Source organism: Glossina fuscipes, unplaced genomic scaffold, assembly GCF_014805625.2.
Source record: "Glossina fuscipes isolate IAEA_lab_2018 unplaced genomic scaffold, Yale_Gfus_2 0, whole genome shotgun sequence".
NCBI classification, from domain to species: domain Eukaryota; kingdom Metazoa; phylum Arthropoda; class Insecta; order Diptera; family Glossinidae; genus Glossina; species Glossina fuscipes.
In genome coordinates, this window is record NW_023998414.1 from 15,130,589 (window position 1) to 15,155,499 (window position 24,911).

Consider the following 24,911-nt stretch of genomic DNA (forward strand, 5'->3'; position numbering starts at 1 on the left):
TACGGCAAATATTTTCACTGGAATTCGATTTCTCCTCGTCTTTCTCCTCCACACTTAGGCCGTTCAATCATTTATTTTTTTTCTTCGTGCAACTTCCGACACTACCACCAATGAGATGACACTTAGATAAGGTGCCCTATAGAAGTCCTATTGTTATCTAAATTTGCAGCACGCTTTTCTTCCTTTTAATGCAGTGAGAGGAAGAAGGCAGAATCGATGATATCTCATTGAATGAATTTAATCTACTATTTATCTGGCATTTTTTTTTTGCATAATTAAATGACTTTATTGCTTTCGTTTGTTTGTACTACTTGCGTAAATTAAATACAATTTGTTCCTATTATTGTTTCGCTTATTTCTCGTTCTTCTTCTTTATATATATTTTTGCGTTTATTATATTGTTTTTTCACACAACGATATTTATGTCTCGAATAGAAAAGTCTTCTCGATTCTCGATATCAATCGGCGGAAAGCGATATAGTTGAGAAAAAGTCTTGAATGATGTACGCACGTTTCGCACGTACGTTTCGACCTCGAGAACCGTCAACCAGCCTTGAATTTGAATCAAATTTACTTACTACTCACCCACGTGTCGTATGAGACGTGAGCCAAAAGCGGTATTGCAAAAAAAAGAAGAAAAAAAAAATTTGATAAGTAAGAGATCTTTTTAAGAAGACTATGCGCCAATCCCCATGCTAAAGGACACATTGTGCGCCGTTATTATAGGCAAAATGTTAATTGCTGCAATTAAATTATGCAATGCGGAAGCATAAGTTTGGAGCAAAATCAGGCTTAATACAATTGCAATCACCTAGTGTGGGACATAGGTAATATAAAGTTACAATGAGGGAGATTAGCGTTGCCCATCTATACCAACCTGTCTGTATGATTATAATGCATGTTTGTGCGCATCTAACTACCCATCAGATATATTATATTAACAACAATGTGTTACCAGCACTTTCGCCTTGCATTCCCTCCGATTGTAATAAATTCTAGTTTCTTATGTTGTTGGATGGGCGCTGCTGCTGGTCGCTGTAGCGAACATTGACATCCGGTAGGTTCGTTGCTGCTTCCGCACACAATTGATCCCAGTTGATTAAAATTTCACCTTTTCGTCTAACGCGTAACACGAAGCGAGTAACATCTAGTTATTCAATTCCTTGCCCGGTATCATTGTTTTGTTTGAAGCCCAATAGTCAATATACACGAAAAGTTGCATTCAAAGATGTTACTCGTACATGTCATATTATGTATATGTACAGTTTAAACAAAAACCAATTCGAAATATTTTTTTACACATAAAAATACAAATGACTTATAACATGCGTGAATATCTTAACCTTCGTCTAAATGCAAAGCGTAGACCTTGGTGCCGGGGGTAAAAATGAAGGTATCTTAAACATTGTTCTCTTGCATACATCCCACAACACTCGTCAATGCAGCTCATAAGATGCTATTTCATAGAAGGGATGCTGCCTGCGCACGTTCTAGACGTTGATGATGATGGTTAAATGCATTTGTGTATTGAACCATTCGCATAGAGCGTAAACGTTTCGATTCAATGTAAATTCAAGAGCATTTACGTGATTTTAAGCAACTTTATGATAGACACCGGCTGAGCTTTAATAACAATTTTTTTTTATTGCTTTTCAATCTAAGAGCTACTCTTCCGTATACTACATAGTGTATACATTATAAGACTGCCAAATTTAAGAAACTACGATACGTTACCTCAAGAGCTGCATATGAGATATGAGAGTGTAAGAAAATTCGAATTGAATTTGATCAGCTTCAAATAATGAGGAAAGAAATTTTAAAAAAAATAAATGCCTCTTTTTGTTAGATATGATGGCGAATATACAAAAATTGTTGATATACAAAATGGACAATTTTTCTACGCTACGACTAATAAAAGAAAATTAATATAGATATTTTTCCCTTTTATCGTTTTTTATAACGCATAAAAGTCGTAGACAACTATGATGACAACAACAATGATCTAAATTTACAGTTTTAGCGTTCGTCAATTCCTTAGTGAAAATAATTTCATTTATCAAATGTAATTATGAAACCAGTAAAGATTATTTCATAAAGTAATGATTTTTTTTTTCCTTCTTTCTTTGCAGGTAAACTGTTATATGCTTTTAAGAGAAATAAATCGTTGCGTGCCGTTGCACCACAACAACGTAGGTAACCAAGTCTGACAATCATGAGTCGCCTACAAGCTCTTGATAACTTAATTAACTTGACCAGGTAACGACAAACTAACTTTACAAATGAAACGAAGCGTAATGGTTCGCACGTGTGAAGGAATGTAGAAAAAGCATTTAATATAACAAAAATTGTAGTACGAAGGCGAAGAACAGAAATTTGTTTGCGGCTAACGTACACACAACACATGCAGATACAAAATAATTTTGTCGGCAACACATTCCTGCGACAACTTTTAAACTTTTTCTATGAACATTTTATTTTTTTTTTTACGCTCTCTTTTTTTTTCATCCACAAATATTTTTATAATTTAAAGTAAATTCCAACGATTTACTGTTCATTGAACTTCTAGGGTAATGTAAACATTTTATTTATTTATTCATTTTTTTTTTTTTTTTTTTTTTTTTTTTCCTTTATGTCTTTACAAATATTTATAACCAAAAATTTATGAGTTTCGAGAAACGAACAATGTACAACAACGTTCATAAATTACTCTTAAACAACTGTTTATGTATTTTTATGCCCATCACTTAGTAGTGGGTATATTAGCTTTATCAAATGTTTGCAACGCGTAGAAATGCGAATCATAATTTGAATAAATTATTAATATTTATTATTGATACGTGTCTCTCGACTACAGTCACGATTGTCCGAATATTCGACATTCAAAACTTTGTCCCCAGTCTCTCAGGGGAAAATTCAGTTAGTGAGCGAAATCAGCCAATGATCCCCTTCTCCAAACACCAAATTTTCTCCGTTTCCTAAATTACGCCTTCTATACGCCCACTATAGAATAACTAAAAACTTTTTCTTGATATTTGCCTTATTAAAATTACTCTCTTAAGATCGAAAAGAATCGCTTTAAAATATTTTAAAAAAATGCTGCCACTCTATACATATGTACAATCAACCATGTAGTGTCAATTAATGTCAAGTTTCCATAGAAATACCATTTCAGTCATTGCAAATGATGCTCAGGCGATATAAGAGGCGTATTCACAACTTTCTTAATAGTATTCCTATAATATGTCATTAATTTACGTGTAGTCCCCTCACATCATCAGAGAGAAACACATTGCAGTGTAGATGAAAAATCCAAAATCGTTCGTTGCAACTCATTGAAGACTTTCAGCGCAGATCGTAGCGTTTGGGGGCTTAAAAACTTCGGCCAAATTCGAACAGAACTTCTTCTTCATGCTTTTACAATTTTCAAAAATGTAATTTCAAATGCAAAATATATTACGGTATCCCTTTCCGGTAGTGCTGCTGTCAATGAACCTCGACAAATATCTGGTGATTTTCGTAATAATCAATAGTTTTTTCACATATTCTTAAAAGTGGAAAATTGAAATGTATGAGCATCGACTTTAATAATGCAAACACGTTAACTCGGCATACACATCGCGACAAAATATGATTAACTATGATATGCTAAAGAGCGAAATTCGAATTCGCTTTTCGCCCATAGCTATGCGTCTTTGATACTAAAGTCTTTAAACTCGCAAAAATCGAGATACAACTCTGGCCTTTCGAATCACAATTAAACAAACCAGAAGTCGAGCAAGACCGACCGTTCCATACTTTATTATTTTTGCGTTGTAACGAAACAAAAAATTATACGGTATTCTATACATTCTATGCAAAAGCATATTTCTGCTCAGAGGTCCCTTATGCGTTTGGCGGCCGAAAATATAAACCAAGGTAAGCTAAATTTAAGAAAATTGTTTTTATTTTTTTACTATACATTTCACTTTGCTTCCATATTGGATGGCCTTAAAAAAAAAAAAAAAAGAACCGATCTCCGCCCCTACCAATTTGGCAAAATACCTTCCAAATTGTAGCTGATAGGTTTCAGAAAATGAAAATTCTGAAGCGTTGTAAAGCGTAAATATGATAACACCCGATCCTTTGCACAGTAGACAAGCCTATGTTTATTACAAATTTTGCGTATGTGATAAACGATACGATTGCGATGAATGTTCGTTCGTGATAAATTTTCCCCTTCCCTCACGTTTATGTCCAAATGAAAACGCAACATTTTTCTCCACCACATTTACGAGCACATTCGGTCGTCAGCTTTTTCGATGATATTTACATTATTGGCCGCTTTGGTGCATTTGACAAAATGCAATTCACACATTTCACTGCGTTTCTTACGTACATAACGTTTATGTGCAGTGTTCAATCAATGTCACTATATGTGCAACTACACATCAGGTGAGAATGATTGCTGTTTTGGACGACAATGAGCGAAAACGGCACTCATCATTTCGCTTATAATTTTTCGATATGAAATGTTTACTGCAGCAATTTCAGGTCGTTTGATATCATGCTATGGATTTTTTTCGATTATACCTGCTCACCTAGACGATCTGAACCTTGTACTTTTACGATCATCCTTCAATTCAGGAACATAATATTAATCAAGCCTTTGTTTAACTGCTTTTCGCGTTTCCCCTTTCAATAATTAATGTCCGCTTACTACCTTCTTCTCCTTCTCATGACGTGTAATCTTCTCTGGATACTAAAGTAATTTTTTGTTTGTGTGACCCTCTTTTGTCATCAGATGCTGTACATATTAATCACGCAATATAGGAATTGCAGTAAATTAATTATTTTTTTGTTTTAAGAGAAACTTCTCAACACTTTCTTAAGTGAAATTTCTTTCATAATGGAACTCATAATCAACTCATAATTTTATAGTAAGAAAACTTATCTTAGCGAAAAGTTAAATGAAATCAAGATTCGATTTGTGTTCTTGTTACTGTTATTGAAAGGCTCTTTGCGAAAAAATATCATGTTTGTTAACGTCGCTTCAAATACATGTACATATATATACACATGTACATATGTACATATATATATGTGTGTACGCCATCTCCATCACTTTTAAAAATGATTTCTTCAATTTGAATTTGTTCGAATTAATTTTTTTTTTTTTTTTTTTTGTTATCATACGACGTGCTAATCTATTTCTTCAGGGAAAAAAAAAAAAGCGAAAAAAATTCATTCCGTCCGTATATTCGCTTATCTTCAGTGTATCTAAGTTTCATAATTTACACTCAATTATGTACAAAGAAAAAATACTAAATAATACAAAATTTTAATAAATCACGAAAATTCCCCTTAGCCTATATATTTTATATTGCACACAGTATACCTATCGTACATACGATACCGATCATCCACACTTCTTGTAATTGAATGTACGTTGATGCTCGTGACGATGATGATGATAACATGGTGTACAAAAAAGAGCTCATGGATAATACATAAATGCATATGTATCCCATCACACCCACCCACCACCGGTTGATTACCAAACAACACAATGCAACATTTTTTATGCAATTCACTCCGAATGGCACAAAAGCATTAACAGGAATAAATACGAGAAGAGATTGAGGCACAAGGGTAACGTGTGTTCGAAATTATTTAACTATTGCGCTAGATACACAAAAAAAAAAAAAAAAAAAAAAAAAAAAAAAAAAAAAAAAAAAAAAACCCACTACAGAATTGAACACAACAGCAGCTCTTTAAAAAAGCGAATTAAAGGTTTACATCAACACACATCATCACTCAATGTATTCTCAGTGCACTTGGTTTTTTTTATTAATGTACGGAATAATTGGTTTTGGTTTGTAACTTTTATTTAATAAAAGCAAAAAAATGTTTATTATTGTTTTCATCACTTTGCTTCGAACAATGAAAGTTATATGAACAATATTACAATAAAATGTGTCCTTTCCGTGCTCTATACCACTCATGGCACAGGCTTATATTGACTTTGTACAGATGTGTATAAGAAGAACGAGAAAAAGAAGAAGACGAACTTGAGGTAAATCCATCTTTCATTACCATACTGATCGATTTAAGATCATTTTCTGTTTGTCCGTCTATCCTTCCTTTCGAAGGCTGAATCCTCATGTAGCAGTTGTTGAGATATCTTAATGAAATTTTTCCTTCGCTACACATATATGAAGCCTCTGTAGTTTTGAAAAGTCTTTCCATGAATAATTGTGCAGATCATTAATGATGCCCTACGGCGCACCTATAGCCTTTTTACTTGTTTAACACTTAAATAAAATGAATTCATTAATCAAGGATAAGGATACGTTATTGCATTTTGTGAATCCATTTAAAAAACCTAAAATTTTAGCGCTATCGAAAGTCAACTTAATTACGTTGATATATGAATTATTTTTATTAGAAATAATCTCGTCGTTCCATACACTCAGTTATCGCATACTACTATTAACATTAATGCTTCATACAAAAGCAAAATCTTTATAGAACACCAAAATGTAATTTGTAGAGCTCTTTTCATGATCCAAATAGGTAAATAGTAATAAGAAAATTGATTTGGGCCGATTTCAGTTCACGTTATAAATACACAATCGTGCCGCGATCACACAATTTTTAAAAGCTAGTAAATAATGCGGATAAACCGCATGCATCGTAGATTAGTATTTCTAACCGATAGTTAAAAAACGACAAACTCACTTCACTCCAGCTTCAAAATAATGTATTCGACTTTAATAAGAATGATAGAATTTGTTTTTTCCACCGATTAGAAAATATATAGTCGATTTAGATGAGAAATTGTGTCCTGCTGCGGTACGGCGGCAAGGAAGACGGGGGAGAAAAGCATTGTTTTTAAGAGCTGTGAAATCATGGAACATATATCATATTCTTGATTCTATTCTCGATATTAACGAACTAAAGTTTATGGCAAATGTTTACCAAATTATTTACTATACTCTTGACCGACCGACCGACCGACTGATAAGGTATTAAAAGACTTTTACAATTATTGAGAAGGCGAACCTCCAAGATTCGTCTCCACTTAATGTTCAATCAAAATTATACATAAATTTAAAATAAAATATAGAAAGAATCATAAAAATTTTTAATAGCTGCAAACGTTCTAGTTCTTATAATGGTCGCAGAAGTAATTAAGTAAGTAAGTAAGTTGGCAATCTGTTCTTAATTACATACTTTTAAAGAGGTCATACGTGTACGCGAATAGTATGGTATGCCGTAATCAGTAAATCAACTAGAAATTGAATGACGCATCGAATTTTATTTATTTTTGTTTTTTTTTTTTTTTTTTAATCATAAACTGGTTACGGTTTTACGGCGACAACAATGACGACAACAACAACAACGCCTTTGATAAAGTACGTACGTGCCACCATAATAAAACCGACGAATTAAGTATTGAATGCTTCCGGCAAAACAATAAGCAAGCGTATGCATAAACGACAAAAACAACAACAACAATAATAGCACAACTCCCCAACACTACTAGTAGTACAAATGCTCGACACTAACAAGCCGCTCACCATACAACGAACCATACATAAGTACCTATAAATAGACGCAGAACCCATCGGGTTCGTTCACAATTCTATCATCCGTTATCATAAACTTTTATGGATAGAAGAATAATTTCCCAATTTTTGATCATATTTTAGTGCTCACTACTAGTTTCTCCTTTTCTTGTTTTTTTTTTTTTTTTTTTTTATGCTTCGATGCGATGCGACTGTTGTTAGGAAGTACGAGGGTGTAATGTTTGCGTAAATTTCGATGGGAAAGATTGCTGCTGGTAGGTTGTTGCAATAGCCGGGCAGTGTGTCGTAGACTATGCAAGCAACTTCAAATCGAGTGGATTGAAATGCTGCGAAAACCTCAAACTCGTGTTAAAAGTCCTAATTGGTGGACAAATGTCTTTTATCTCTACAGAACACAGCCCGTATTACGCCGATGCTCGAGAGTATCGAAAACTTTATACACACATTTGAAATTTGAATTCGCTGTATGCGGTCGAGGATTTCCGACCAAAATTCGGAGGCACCATCCCACACCTTCGAGTTATAACTCCACTGTGGATATAGATAGTGCAAATGGCATAATAACGATAACGGCTGCATTGAAGTATTTTTTACATCTTCGTCCTTGACTGAATGAATACATATGTACTATCTTTCTACATTGACACCACCAAAGTCGAGAAGCTGTTCGTGACTTCTTCTATGCGTTGAAAGACTGTACTGTTTTTTGGTGGCATTAAAATTTCCCGTATCAGCTTGAGCCTATTCTGTTATATTGACAGGGTGTCATTCATTATGCAGCGTTTGTTGTATACTTCGTACGACTCACCTGAGTCGTTGTTGTCGGCGAATGAATAAATACGGTTTTTCGCCGCGCGTAGAAGGCCGTTGATGAAGAACGTTTGAGGTAAATCCATCGATTGCAACTCCCCAGCAGAGCGATCTTGGTTCAGCTCTTCGATAACGTAGGACATGAGCTGCCCAGAGAATCGAATTTTGCGAAAGTCATATTGTCTGTCACAAATCAGGTCAATAAATTCTAGATTTCTTACCAGGTGACATTTGATCATGGTTTCCATTCAGGCCTGTCCGTCTGTCTGTCCGTCTGTCTGTGTTCAAATTTTGCATAAGGATTGAAAGTTCGGACACGCAGATTGGTATTGAAATTGAGCCAGATCGAACGAGAGGACACGCCAACAGCAACACATGGCCTGGACCCACCTCTGCTTTCCAACAAGAAAAAAAAGAAAAAATGAATTAATTAAAAACCACAATACATACAACAATAAAAATTCGTATTTATATTCTATGCATGGTGCTGCAGCATCTGCGCATATATAAAAAAAAGTCGGATACACCTACTCAATATTATTTACGCAGAAAAGCGCTCCAGGGCCCGCATAAAGTCTACATAACACTAACAATTCGGAAGCCGGCGAATATAACTTCGTTACTTGTTGATCATCTAATGCGTCCCGTATGCAAAAGTATGCTGAACTAAGGAAAATTAAGAGATGCGCGGACATCTTAATTCTGTATGGAAATTATGGACAATGCAAAGACTTTGCAAAACTTTTTCCCGATGAAATTTTCGAAAAGCACTTAACTATAATTTGGAATTTTTTTCATCATTCGTTCGATGAGGCCATGAGAATTTAAAAACGACAAAAACAGAAAGCAAGTACATCGGCTTAACTTATGGAAGCATTTTGATTACAGCATTTGAATACGCACATCTCTACTTAAAATCAACATGATCAATACCATTGATCCAAACAGAAATAAAATAAACTTCAATTTGCTAATTGTGCCGAGTAACACATCACAGCACAAGTATCTTTTTGCTGTGGGTTCACCGCAATAGCCGGCTGCTTAGAAATTGAATGAATTGCGTTCAAAGACAACATCACTTGGATAGGCGAAGAAAAGATGCGCCGCCCACGTCTGTCGATTACGTGCCTGCCAGAGTGTATGAATATAGTGCACATCGTCAAATTGGTTTCCGCGCCTTTTATTTACTTTAAGAAATTTTTCTTTTACGTTTCCTATTGCATTTAAATTCGTCTTCCTCAGAAGATTACGAAATTCAAGTCCTTGACGGTGCACATCTTAACTTTAAGCGTCACAAACATTTAATAAATCTTAATACATCCCCTGTGGTGAGCATACAGATTTACTTCTTAAATAATATCCACTTGACTAGTATTAGTGCGGGATTTATCTTCAATAAGAGCGTGATAGATTTCTTTAAAAAGATAAAAAAACAAGTAAGTGACCGTATCCTTTATACCCATCACACCTGAATCCTGAAAAGACTAAAAGAACGGAAAAGAACTACATTTTCCTACTGTAAAGTATAGGGTGGACATGGGTGAAAAAATACATGCACCAATACTTTCGACACAATTCTTTAGAAGCTCTGCTAACGGAACACAGGGCAGTATAATATATACATACGCAAAAAAAAAAAAAAAAAAAAAAAAAACACAAATTTTGCGGTCGCGAGAGAGGTCTAATCATTAAAAATAAATCCAGAGTGATTTGAGACGAATTGTGCGCATAAACTAGATCACGCCGCTCGGCATATGTATATCAGGAAATGTACATGCATTTAGCAGCATTAATAGTAGCAGTAATAGTAGTAGAAGTAGTAGTAGTAGTAGTAGTAGTAGTAGTAGTAGTAGTAGTAGTAGCAGTAGCAGTAGTAGTAGTAGCAGTAGTTGTTGGTAGTTAGTTGTAGTGCTAGCATGAACCGTATAAGCGCCTTAGTTTTCTTCCAGTGAGAGCAATTTTCACTTCACCTTAACATTTAGGAAGAACTAAATTCATGGTGCGCATGTATGACGTTACACATTAGTGTGTGTGTGTGTATTTTATTAATACATAAGTTTCCGGTACATTGCATGTCATGACAGTTTGCTGGTTCTTTGATGCTTTCATGCTTTTAATGATGAGAGACATTGATTTTCTGTGTATGCTAGTGTTAGTTAATTAAAAAGTTGCCAACATTATCATATCGACCACGCAAAATTGCGTTTGTCAACATAATATACGTTACAGTGTAATAGAAAGAACAGTGGTAATGACGAGAATGCACTGTGCAGTGATAACGGTGATGATGATATAATGAAGAGAGAGAGAGAGAGAGAGAGAGCGAGAGATATGGAGACAAATCGAGGGAAAGCTAACTTGCGAGACCTTGAATACATGTCTGGAGCATTATCTTGAATTTAATAACAATGTTGACTGGAAAAATGTGCAGAAGCAGTTAGTTAAGGCTTAAAAGATGCTTAAAAGATTTGGCACGTTTTCTAAAAGCTTTGTTAGAACAATTTTTTTTTTTTTTTTGCTCATGAAGCAACATTGTAAACAATGTCGATCTGCCGGTTGTCTAGGCGGGATTTTATATAGAATATGATGTGCGTGCGTGCACGCGCATATGTGTGTACGTGTGTGTGTGTGCTTATTTGTTCGTTTGGTTGTTTCTGTGCATGCTGAAGCAGCCTAAAAACGCCAGACACTACTAATGGAATTATGTTTTATTTTATTCTACACATGTATGCGTGTTTGTATGTGTGCATATATATATATATATATATATATATATTATTATTTATTTATTTATTTTCTTATTTTGGAATTGCAAGGCAGACAAACTGGTGCTTGTTGGTAACTTCTTGAGGCATACAATGCGACACGAGAAAAAGCGTAAAAGAAAGGTTTTAAATGCTTGGCTGTGTGCGCTCGGGTGTATAGTTGGACAGTAATGATTGATAAAACATGACTCGACAAGAACATGCAAGTAGCACACACACACACACACACACACACACACACAATACAAATTGTAATAAATAGAAAACATTATACACATAGAGAAACACTAAAGAAACAACGTACGTAATAATGCAGCAGTCAAGATGAATGACATTTTAACGTTAAGGTGACTGTGTGACTATTACTATGTACTCTACTACTGTATTATTCACATTTGTATATATATATATATGCGCCTATGTAAGTTGGTATCTCTTTTCAATGTATACATTAATGCATATAAGTTGTTCTTCAATTCTAATTGGACACAAGGTCTAGTTGTGTTGCTCGGTTGTGTTGCTGATTGCAGCTTAATGACGTTTGTGTTTACAGCTACAGCATTAACACCAGCCAACTTCACATTAAGTAAAGTTACGTAACTTGGTAAATATAACATAAACAGTAAGTAGGTGTAGAATTAATTTTTACTATTTTCGTCTTAAAGATGCTTCAAGTACGAAGCCTTAACAGACAACAATTTTATGAAAAAAACAAAAAAAAAAACAAAAACGGAATATTTCGAGATCGATTGTTAAATGAATCAATGGTATGTGTGAGTCAAGTGTTAAAATAATTTAAGTATAATTAAAATCTTGAGTACACTCTAAGCAGATTGCCGTGAACTTTTCGTTTCATAATTAAAAAGAAAAAAAAAAAAAAAAAGGTTTTATTCTAAATTTTGTTTGTTTTCGATATCGTTTTATGTTTTAACATGTGTGGGTGACGCTTTTATATTCCTTCTCAATCAAGTGTCCACATCCACCCACACAAACGTTCCGATTTTTTTATTATTTAATTTTAGCATGTTTTACCATTAAAAGAAAAAATTGCGCTCATGAACGCGCTCATATGCAGGTAAGAGACATCGACATACATCGATTTCTGTCGGACCATACATGGACCGACTTAAATAGTAGATAAACGCGATAGAAAAACGCGCATACAAACGCACACACGCACACACACACACATACACACACACGCACACGGACTCACCCAGAAGCAAAATTGAATTTAATTCGATTTTCTCTTTGGACCAACCATTATATAAAGCTTTATTTTTGAAATATGCATGATTGTGCATGGCACGTTGTGTTTGGCTGTTCAACGGTTGATTAACATGAAATCTTTACCATAAATGGTAAGATTTCGCGATATTTGATTGAGTTTACATCTGTTTGTTTTTCTTGTTTTGGTTCACTTTAATAATTACATTGGCAGGACTATGTACGCTTTAGAGCCTGATTTTTTTTTTTTTTTTTTTTTTTTTTTTCTTGAATCTGCCCACAAGCATTATGCAATACTGATCACAAAAGGGTATCAAAAGAGGCAACGTTGTTTTCCCAATGTCAAGCGATAAACCAACACTAATGTCACTTTTAGTGTTAAATGCGTTTCAAATTTATTTTTTTTTTTTATTTTTTTATTTAATGTCGTAGGTATTGGTAGATAATCGCAACAACAAGAAATTACACCCAAGTGACGTAGCTTTATTTGCGAAGAGTAAGGGGTATAATATTAAGCAGAGCATTGGATCGATACAAGTGAACTTGACTTGGACTTGACACGAACTTAGACTTATTAAGAAGCGTGCAAGAAATTTGTATTCGCTTCGATGGCGAACCACCATGACAATTAATAGATTACATGCAGTGACTTTTTAGATTGGCTCTGGATAATAATTATACCAAATGTTACTTCACAAAGTCTCTTATAGGTGATCTTTTGAAAACTCCTATCTATTTTTGGCATTTTTGCAAGCAATTTTCGCAATTGCAGATCGATGAATTACTCTCTGGGATATCGTGGGAAGAAAGCAATTTGAGCATGAAGTAATTGTAGAAGATAAAATAGTGGCAGGAGTTCCCAAAAATACGCTTTCTCCAAGACCTTCGCGCTGTTTGGTTTGAGACTTTGGCCAATAATTCTTGATATTTTGCGTTATTAGATAAACAATAAAAAGAAAAATGCACTTTTTCAACTTCAAAATGTGCGAATCAAACCAATCCCTTCGCCACACGCATACACAGACGCGCGAGCGCACAACTTGCAGGGACCTATATATTATATCTTTGCTATTACGATTAGAATTATCTTAGAATTACCAGTGTTCGGCCACCGTGGGCGGGCTCAGGGAAAGATTTTTCTGATTTTTCTGAACTCAACCCGATAAGAGTTCAAAACCAATCGATCTTTCAAAACAAAGTTTCAGTAAATCACTTAATCTATATGCTTACAGCTCTTTGTGTGTGATCGGCGGCGAGTGTATGAATGAAAAAATTGGCTTTTCGATTAAATGGAGGCAATTTTTTGTTGATAAATAACGCTTACAGGAACTTATCGAAAATACCCCAAGTGATTCGCTAGAGAATATTCTTTTCAAGATATTGTCGAAAATTCGAATAAAAATAGCGAAAGTGGTTGAAGTTGTTGAAAAAACACCTGTCGAGGAAATGACGTTTAATGGTCCTCCAGGTACCTCCGCATGCCTATATAACTATTTCTAACCATTTAAAACTTTGCTGTCGCAACAATCATTTTTTAAAAGTCACGCAGATCCGTCAAAAAAAAAAAAAAAAAAATCTTCTGAAAAATCTAGAACGATGTTCTCTGTTAAGCTCCCTTCCGCCCTTCCTGCGAACAGATGTTCGAGCCTCAACAATTGACGCAAAAATTTGGGACTAAACATACTCTAAGTGAAGTTTGAGAGTTTGATCAATTGGAGATGAAAGTCCAATTGGCCATTAGCAGCGATTACGCTCTAATTAATCTCTCGTTCGTTTTCGAAGTCCTTGACAATTGAAGTTTGATGATGATAATGATGATGATGATGATGTATAGTACACGGGCAATACCGTTAAAAAACCCAAATTATTTTAAGCATTTTTGAGTGAGTAACGAAATATCGACTAAGAATTTATAAAATTGTTCATATTTCTTCGTCGCGTTAACGAAAGCGCTCCTTAAAATGCCTTAAGCAAAGATTAGTCACTAGAATTCGATTCCTTTTTCGTTTACGACTTTTTGAATTTCTTAATAATTTTTTGTTGTATTTTCTCCCGCCGTAGGGGCAAATTCGCAGCTGTTCGTCGTGCTGTACACAAGCATTCGGGAGTGCATTTTGCCGCGAAATTCTTGAAGCGACGACGACGTGCTCAGTCATCTGATAAGGAGATCAAACATGAAATCGCAGTTTTAATGCTTTGCAACGAAGCCGATAACATTGTGAAATTGAATGCTGTACACGAATCACGTTCGGATACTGCGCTATTATTAGAACTGTAAGTAAATTCCACAAAAATATGAAAAGGTTTGGCGTGATAAGCGAACAAAACTATTTCTTCGCATTTATAGAGCGACTGGCGGTGAATTGCAAACTCTGTTAGATAATGAAGAATGTCTCAGTGAAGCTCAGGCACGCATATGTATGCGTGAGGTACTTAAGGCACTACAATTTTTGCACAAACGCTCTATAGCTCACTTAGATTTAAAACCACAAAATATATTGCTAACGGGTGAACGCATCGAAGGTAAATTGCGGTATCGTAAGATTCTTGGAATTAATTTAAATGTAAACTTTTTTTTTTTTTTTTTCTTTCCGTTGCGTTTTATAGACGGCCTTAAATTATGCGATTTTGGTATTTCACGTGTAATTGCCGAAGGCACCAATGTGCGTGAAATTGTCGGTACTCCCGATTATGTGGCACCCGAAGTGTTACAATATGAGCCGCTGTCGCTGTTAACAGACATCTGGTCAGTGGGCGTATTGGCCTATGTATTGCTGTCGGGTTTTTCACCTTTCGGTGGTGAAACCAAACAGGAAACCTTCCTTAACATTTCCCAATGTGCTTTAACATTTCCGGATAAATTGTTTGGAGGCGTCTCATCGGCAGCAATTGATTTCATACGTAAAGCATTGCGAATAAAGCCAAAGTACGTTCGTTTTCTATTTTCATTTACATTTTCTTTTTCATTTCTTTTTGTATTGAAATCAATCATTTTGTTTTGTTGTTGGCGCATATATATAAATATATGAATAAATCTATTTAATTTGCCGTTTGTTAAAAATTTTTTTTTTTTTTCAATTAGTGATCGCATGACCGCTGCAGGATGTCTCGAACACATTTGGCTTAAAGACGAATGTTCCATCGATAGACACATTTTCAATAACATGGCCAAGCAGTTGAAAGCCGAAACCGATGAACAAACTGAAGATGAAGAGGATGAAGATCGTGATGACGAAGTGACTGAAGATGTTGTGGAGAATGGTACGCAACGACTTCAAGCTATTAGCGTTGACAATTCGGAAGAGGATGATGACATTTCCTCCTCAGACAATAATAATGCAAGTCGTCAAAATGTTCATCACATCAATGGTTATTCACATACAAAACCAATGGTAGAAAATTTGGACAAACCTGCCATGCTAACAACAAATGTCACTAATACAAGGTCAATTAACACAACTGCACATAATGTACCGGCTTCGCGGGCAACTACCATACCTTTATACAGCGTGCAACCAGAAAATCAACAAAATACGGCGACTCGCTTGCAACAGCAGATTCTGCATATACCAGCCAGACGTCATTCGTCGGATTCGAATAAGGAAAACACATATTTAGCAACAAAGAAAATCGGTACTGTTTCGACTCAAACAAAAAAACCTTCCCCAGTGGCTGCCACAATTGTGATAGCTGGTCCATCTACAGCCAATAACACTGTCGCCAGTTCAAACATTGTACTTTCGAGCACTAGTGATAGTGATGAGACCAGGCAAACGTCCAATAGCCATAATACTGCCGATATCGCACCACAAACCCTCTTCCCCGATGCACCTACTACACCTAAAGTTATACGCAAAGCTCCCAATAATGATAATTCGCCCACCTCGGTTAAAGCTTTAGTTAAAAAATTTCAATTAGAGGGCGGTGATCAGCCATTAGCACCACCAGAATTTGCTACCACTGGTGGTAAGACGAGCAATGCATCCGCAGTTACATTGAAACCATCAAATGAAAAGAATAAAGCAAAGTTTACCAGCGGTCAGCAGCTTTCTACTCTATCTTCGTCAATTACATCAATGAAATCTTCTGCCATTATCATAGGAAATAATAGTCGCCGTGCTTCAGAGCCTGTCACCACTCTACACTCTACAAGGAAACTAAATATTACCTCAACATCGGTTCCCCTCTCAATTCCGGCCTCTTCTAGTACCAACAATTATAAAACCACTTGCATCTATTGTGTAACTTGCGGCCAGAATAATAACAGAAACAGTAGTAATAATAATACAACAACAATCGTAACCAGTACAGCGAACGGATCTACCACCGGATGCAGGCATTCGTCTTCCCCTATTGTCGTCCATGCTAAAGATTCAACAACCCATCTAAATAGTAAATGCCAAGGGAGCAGTAAATCTCTATTAAACGGCAGTAGCTACGGCAGTAGCAGTAACGACAGTTTATCTAGCAACAGTTCCACGAGTGGTGGTGGTGTTGTTACATCTTCGTCGACTTTGCTTTTTAGCAGTCATCATCATCAGCCGCATCATCTATTGAACTCTCACCATTCACATCATCATGGACATCATTCGCATCACCATCATCATCATCATCACCATCATCATCATCATATAATAAAGAACGCTACCACTACTGCAAATGGTCTTAGTTTAGACCAAGGTATCATTTGTTAGCTGAGGGCCAGCAGGGCGCGAAGGAATGCCAAAAGTTTCTTTCATCGCTTTCTATGTTGCATGTAGTATAAACTGAAACGACGGATTAAAACGAAATATTTTAGTTATTTTTTATGCTGCAGTGGCGGCGGTGGTGGCGGCGGCGGCGGCAGCAGTAGTAGCATCAGTTATGAAGAATTAGTTTAAAAAAAAATAAATCTAAGAATCGCGTCATATTACAAAAAATATATTTTTAGTTGAAAAGGCCTGATCATATGCTCTTCTTTCCTACTTCGTATACGCAATTTCGAGCAAAGTTTTTAAAACATTTACGTTTATATTTTCTGGCTTAATCCGCGACCTTTCTATTGAAATCTTCTTTTTGACATTGGCAGGCGTGCACCAGAAGTTTTAGAAATTGTTTTCATCGAACTTTGTATTGCACGAGTGATCTGTAAAATAAACATTTGCGGAAACCTAACCTCTCTGCATGCATTCAGTCTATGTAAGTAAGCCTGTCAAGTATCCTTAAATTCCGTATCGTTTTTAAAGATTTTTAATAAAAGACGACAAACGAAAGAACGAATAGACAAACCGCATTGGGACAGAGTATTATTACGCTGCCAAATCTAGCGTGTGCATGATCACCGAGGATGTTGAATGGAATAATGAACGAAAGGGCGAAAAGCAAGGAAACTCTTTATTGTAAGGAACGTTGAAGATTCAACAACTTTCAAGGTTGGAAAAAGAAGTCTTCTCCTTCCCGTTCTCTCTCTCTCTCTTACACACACACACACACACACACACACACTTTCTTTCTCTCGCTTTTTTCTTTCTTACTCCATTTCTCGCCTTCTCATTCTCTTTTTACTTTCTTTTTTTTCTTCAATCTTCGTCTCCAGCCCTATCTAGACCAGTCAGTCGTTCATTCGCGTTGTGTGTCATCAAGAACTTTGAACGTAAAATTTTATTATTTTTTCGAGATTGAAGCTTAAACAATATTTCAACGCAATCTCCGTTTTCTTGCATCGATCGAAGTAAGCTCTTTATATGCATATGCATTATGTTAAACTGATAATAAGGAAGGAATAAGAGAGTATTATTTCCATCTACATAAAATAAGTCTCTAATTTTTAAAGGGTTTTAAAGTTATTGAACTAATGCATTGCTCATATGTTATTAAGCTTCAAAGCGAATCCATGTTAGCGGTTAAACAGTTTATAGTAAAATTTCCAATGAAATTAAGTTACTTTTCCTACTGAGAACAAGAACATTTGTTTTGTTTATTATTATATACCTTTTACTTTAGCTGGCTTACTAAAGTAAAATAAAAACCAGTAATTGTTTTTCGAAAGCGGCCACCATCATCGCCATCACTACTAACTGAATTAAATAAAATTATATTTGTTTTATTAGTGATTAGCGTAAATATTAATTTAATACGCCTAACAAACAAAAAAGAAGAAGAAGAAGAAGAAGAAGAAAAAAAACATATTATTGTACAGATTTTTTAATTTTGCTAACTTTCAGTGTCTCTGTTCGTTTCATTCGGCCTGCATTTCTTTTCTTCTTCTTTGACATTACATAACTAATTTATATATTTAAATCGCTTTTCTCTCTTTTTTTCTTTTTTACTTCTTTTAATTCTATTAATTATTATCGATTATTTTCTTCATATAATTTATTTTATATTTAAATTATAAAAATCACTTCTTATAAGAAAACTGCTTACATTTTATTTTATATTTTTTATCCCTACATAATTGAAGTCTATATTTAAAATTGCGTTTCTTTTGTTTTTTTTTTTTTTTATATATATATATATTTTAATTTCCTTTAAAAACTGCAGTTTAGCCGAAATTTATAAACTATAGTTAATGCATAAAATAAATATATTCTCGTTATTGTAATGTAAATTTTCTGTATTTTCTATATTTTTAAAAATAAAATAAAAATACAAAAATGTTTTTCTTCTTTTCTTCTAAATAGCTATTTAAAAAAATGAATTTACACTAAAGGGTAAAATAATATATTGTTTATATATATATTATATATATATATATATATATATATATATATATATATATATAAAATAGTTCATTTAAATGTATCAATAAAAATAAAAAAATAAAAAAAATTATAAAAAAAAAAAAAAAAAAAAAAACAATAATCAGTACATAATTACAACGATACGCAGAGAAGCTATGGAAATGTATTAATAAAATTTTCTGTGTATATAGTTGTTAAAGATAGAAAAATAATTTTAAAAGTTACTTTTAAATTTATTAGTAAGAAATTCGAGGGAAAACGAATTCCAATACCTAGGCACATCCCTGTTCAAATGCATAGTTAATGTAGCTCTATGCAACAAATGTTTGAAAAGAAAAAAAAGCGCAAATACATAAATGAATGAAAAATATAATAATTAAAAAAATGAAAAACAAAATAGTCGTCTTCAAAATCACGCTGAGAATATAAAATGTGTCGCAAAATGAACTCTACTACTATATCAATAATTGAATTTTTTTTTTTTTTTTTTTCAAAAAAATTTTAACACATAATTATCCTTGATTACAATAGTGAATATCATCTACGCGAATGATTGTTGATATGATTCACATCACTTAATGTGCTGAACAGTAAGTTCTGGAAAAAAAAAAAAAAAAACACACACACACACACAGACAACAAACTAATGCATAAAATTTGCCGACATTAATTGAATTGCTCTTCCTTCCGCATGTTAATTGTGGAGGGACGCCTTTGAAATGCTTATGCGAATCCGATATTTCATTTAATCGGCTTGAAACGATTCGATCGCGATTGATGCTACCAAAGCAGTAAAAGGACTGTAATCGAATGCAAGTTTGCATCCAAAATTTGTAAAATTCACAATCGTTGCTACAACACACAACACGCAATTTTCATATTCATTTTAAGATGAACCTTTGATGCCCGGCGCATCAAGTCATTTTCTTACTAGCCGGATATTTTACTTAGTCTTTCGAGATCAGTTGAATGATATTTTTGTTAGATTTTAAATAAATATCTCCTGCAGTCGTTAATCTTGAAACTTCTTCCTCTAATGTGGTTGCAAATCACGGCAACCTTTTACGAAATGTAATTTTTTTTAATTTTTTTTTTTTTTTTATATTGTGTGTCTTATCGTTTGCATTGTATTGCAAAGTGGTAAGCGATCCGTACTGTGACCTAAAAAAATCTACTGTACTCGCTCGTGTCCCAGCTTTAGAATTCTGATGAAACGCGTCATCTTTTTATGTTCGAAGCGCAATGTGCATGAAAGAGGTGCACAAGAAAAGCAGAAACGTTCACTGTATCCACTGTTAGGGATAGATTTCTGATATGTTTGTAACACATGAAATGTGTCAAATGTGGACAGATCGGAGGCAAGTATGCATATTTTTTGTTCTTTTTCAAAAATCGATTGAACGTCTTCTTCGCAATTACCCATATCTATATTTTATTGTTAGGCCGCATCAGTTTTATGATCGTTCTTCCTATAACATCACATTTCGGAGAAATTTTCAAGTATATATATGACTAGGGTGAGACATAGCGCGCTGATAAAAACGCGATACCTTAACATTATCAGGTGAAAAACTATTTCTCGCTTATTACGTATAGTTGTAAGAGTTTATTGTGAAATTTGTTATTTCCCGTGCAAGCAGCTTCGAGCACGTTCAAGAACATTATCTACAATATCCGTATTTCGTCATCTACTTTTTTATTTAACGTGTGTATGCGGTCTTGCGTTTATACATTTACCCATTAGGTGCTACCAAATCAGATGGAAAAGAATTTGGCAGCAGACGTATACGATATATGATCGATGTCTTGAATGTGCAGATCTTCTTTCCATCTTGCTATCGCATAGCATACAAGAGTTAACCAAGCCGGGTGTAATTTCTGTGTTATGGTTCCTTTTAATCAATTCTTTAAAAAAAAAAACCAAAAATAAAGTCGAAATCGCTTATATCACACGATAGCCACATACATTTCGAAAATCACGTGTATATCGAAGAAAGAAGGCGTTTTATTCGGCTGGGGCCGAATCTCGCATACCCATCACCCTTGCATCCTCTTTTTTACTGCCATAAAAAAGTGAATAGGATAAAAAATATCTTTCACCTTTTAGTTTACTAGAAGGTATTGTTGAGAAAAATTATCGATGATATATCTTCATTTAAACATTCTGTCTTGTTGGCCCCGTATGATCGATTAATAAACATGAAACGTCGAAAAACTGAAAAAAAAAAGAAAATTTAATCACTTGTGACTTTGTGTGGGCCTGCTCGCCAAATAGTCGAGCTTTTCGTAAAGTAAATGTCGAGTAACGAGCAAAAACCCACAAATTTTTGGTTAGAGGAACGGAGGTCCTTCACTTTTTGTTTTGCTGCGTACCAATGTTTCTAACAAATTTGATATCTTCGGTTTTGCGATCAGGAGAATGTCAACAATGCACATCACACACTGTACAGACTCATAGACGGACAGACATGGCTTAATCAATTCAGAATTCCATACTGATCAATGCTATATCCTATATAGTATATATATGGAGGTATATCATCATATATATATATGGGTCTCTGAAGTTACCTTTTGGGCGTTACAAACACGACAATACGAGTATACCTCCATTCCACGGTGGTGGGTATAAAAATGTGCTAAAAAACAAATACATATTATACATGTGGGGCAGGCATCCAATAGCACCGACCTCATCAAGTCCATAAAAAAAACGACTCTTATTTCAAGCTTAGGTTGAATGAAAACAATTATGTTAAGTTGTATCCTTTTGCGGGCCACTAACAACAGCGTTATTAACCTTTCTCTGATTCAATTTAAAAGATTCTTTGAAGTGGCGCATACTAGGGGCAGAGATACTGGGAAGTAATGTCAACGTAAGATTCTAACTTAACTAAAACCCATTTTCGTTCAGATTTAAGATTTTAAATATAGGTGAACAAGTTCTATACGCTTCTTCCACTCTTCCGCGACGGCAGATATAGGGGAACGAAAACAATCAGTTAAACTTTTACTTAACATATTCACATTAATAATTGATCACTTGCCTCACTTGCCTCACTTGCCAAATCGATGAACTCCATAACTCCGTACATAAGGTATAAGGGAGGAAAAAGGAAGTTAATCGCTTTGGCATATAAAAGAAAATTATCAATTCAATTTCGTTCTTCGAATAATTTCCTAATTACGGAAAAACTTGATTATAGATTTTAACAAAAATGAATAATAACTGTTCGCTTACTGATATATTGACTGACATTACCGTACCATTATAAATACATTAAATTATGTCTGCTTCGTGAACTATATTTGAGCTCTGGTCTTTTCGAATGCTCATGTTTAATACGAGACAAGAATTTCAGTAAGTCTTCAACCTTTTCCTCTTCCGTTTTTATGACATAGTGATCTACCTACAACACATTTTCTTTTATTGACGGCACTAAATGCATTGTATTTTCGTTAAAGTCATATTTGAATAGTACGAGGTAACGTTTCGATTTTCCTAATTTTATCCAATGCATTTTCAGCTAATTTACTCCAAGCAATATCTATAACTGTTTCTGCTTTCTGTTCTTTAAGAAACAACACACACTAAAATATGGAATTTCTCAGTACTTGCTCCTTGCTGTGACAATTCGAATGCAACCAATTTATGCTTTTTAGACCCTACATCACTTGTGGATAGGGTAGAGCCACCTTTTGTTATACCGATCGATTCAGAATTGTTTCTAAATGTCTCCGTAGCAGGGTTCAGTGTATTAGTTCAGTGGATTATCTAGATATTTATTACGATCTAAATACATTATAGGCTGAAGTTAATTAGATTGGCTTCTGAAAAACATTATTTATTATTCAATGGCTAAAAGCATTTTATTTAGAATTTAGTGGTGTCAACATTATATCTATAGAGATTTGTTTCGAATACATATAGTTAGGAGTCAATTAAGAGCGTTGATGTTAAAATTGAACAAAATTCAGAAAGTCGAGTTAATCGATTTGCCAAGTGAAGCATTCAATGAAGTAACTATCTGTAGCGTGATTCTCTAAAGATAATATGACCTAATGCATGGTGTGTTGCGACGGTATATATATATATATATGTGTCATAAGCTGATATTAAACTATCAATTCCGATGGCTGCGATTAAATTTTATGTAGGAATTCGAACTGTATATGTGTGTGAACATCACCACCATTAACCATCGTCAACTGTGCGATGAAAATGGAAAGTCTGCCTACTATTGGTTGAGACTCCTTTGCACGATCACGATCACGATCACGATCACGATGATGATGATGATGATGGTGATAACTAGTTAATTGCCCCATTGTAAGGGTTAAAAATTCACAAACACAAGATAAAAACTAAAATCTGAAATAAACAAAGAAAGAAAAGATTTCAAAACATTTTCTCAATACGCAACACACCTTACGTAGGTAGCACTTGCAAAGACATGAGGGTGGCATTTATTTGGGACGATGAACAGCGCGAATTGTGTATCCACAATGGATACATATTTTCTGCTAAGGGCTACTAGATATTTGTTTACGCTAATCCAGAATATATATGCAATCACTGCGTTATTGAATTTCATTAAAATATTACACTTGTAAAGTAAAAGTAAAGTAAATGTTTGCTTGACGCATATGGCGGCAATTACAAGCCGGCGTTAATAAAAATTATCTTGTTGTATGGGATAAATAAATCAATCAATTAAATTAAATAAATAAATGAATAAATATTTGCTTCTTTTATGGACATTATTTATATATGAATATTGTTGAAAACTAAGCTTAAAATTATAATTTTGGCCAATCATTTAAGAAGAGCTTAAAAATCGTTTACACAAAATTTACAAGCGCCTGTATAACAGATAATAGTTACGCAATAGAATACAATAATGAATGTAATTATAAAAATGAAAAAAAAAACAAAAAAAAAAAAAAATCTTTTAGATCAATTTTATGATGGACACGTACGAAACTTTGGTAACTTGTTATAATTGTTATATACTCTATACTATTTAATATCCAAATAATATATCCAACATAGACTACATATCAGTTAATCAAATTGCGAAAAAGACAAAATAAAAGAATAAAATGCATACATTATTCAAAGATCCTAATAAGAAAAATCGCATACATAGATAATAAATAACATAAATACTTACTTAATGCGTGCATAAGGTAAAAATATCCGGATAATAATCTTATCATTATCTCAAATAAATATTGAGTCAATTTTGAAACTGATACATACATACATACATACATTACTCGAAAGTGTTCATCTTCACATTTTGTGATCGACATACTTATATATCTATCTATTAATATATATATTTGTATTTACGATGAATTTATTTGTATAGCGTGTCCTTTGTGTACCCGTGCGCCACATATACATGTTAAGAAGGTTTCGAAGGGTTCTTTACATACACTTTGGATGTGTACGATTGATTGTTTGTTACTCTCCTCTATATAGATTATACAAAATCTATTCCAAATGCTAAACGGGAACATAATTACAATGATAATGTTAAAAAAAAAACGAAACACACATATATACACACACACAAACACACACACACACACACATAAAAATACACACTTTATATCTATGACCGGGCTTTGGAGGAAGAAATATTTGAAATGTTATGAAAATGTTAAAAACTAAATAAAAAACAAAAAAAAAAAAAAAACAACGGAATACTTTCTCTCTCTTCAGTAAACGGCAATTTTAGATAGATAAGACTCTATGGCATGGAAATTTATGGTGAGTTTTTGATAATTGCAAGAGTTATGGGGAAAGGAAT

The 24,911-nt window shown here is 34.1% G+C and overlaps 1 protein-coding gene across 2 annotated transcripts in view; it reads left to right on the plus strand.

Annotated features, from left to right (window-relative positions):
- Positions 1-18,479, plus strand: part of LOC119644690 (death-associated protein kinase related) — a 172,879-nt gene extending 154,400 nt beyond the window's left edge. Inside the window, exons 1-5 of one of the 2 annotated variants that reach the window (XM_038044381.1) lie at positions 13,815-14,253; positions 14,432-14,644; positions 14,718-14,893; positions 14,978-15,296; positions 15,453-18,479. In XM_038044381.1, coding sequence (XP_037900309.1) covers positions 14,562-14,644; positions 14,718-14,893; positions 14,978-15,296; positions 15,453-17,064 — 2,190 coding nt within the window. In that variant the 5' untranslated portion in view covers positions 13,815-14,253; positions 14,432-14,561 and the 3' untranslated portion in view covers positions 17,065-18,479. Of the gene's footprint in view, positions 1-13,814; positions 14,254-14,431; positions 14,645-14,717; positions 14,894-14,977; positions 15,297-15,452 lie in introns of those variants that run through there. The other variant, XM_038044380.1, reaches the window with a different exon arrangement.
- Positions 18,480-24,911: the final 6,432 nt, after the last annotated feature.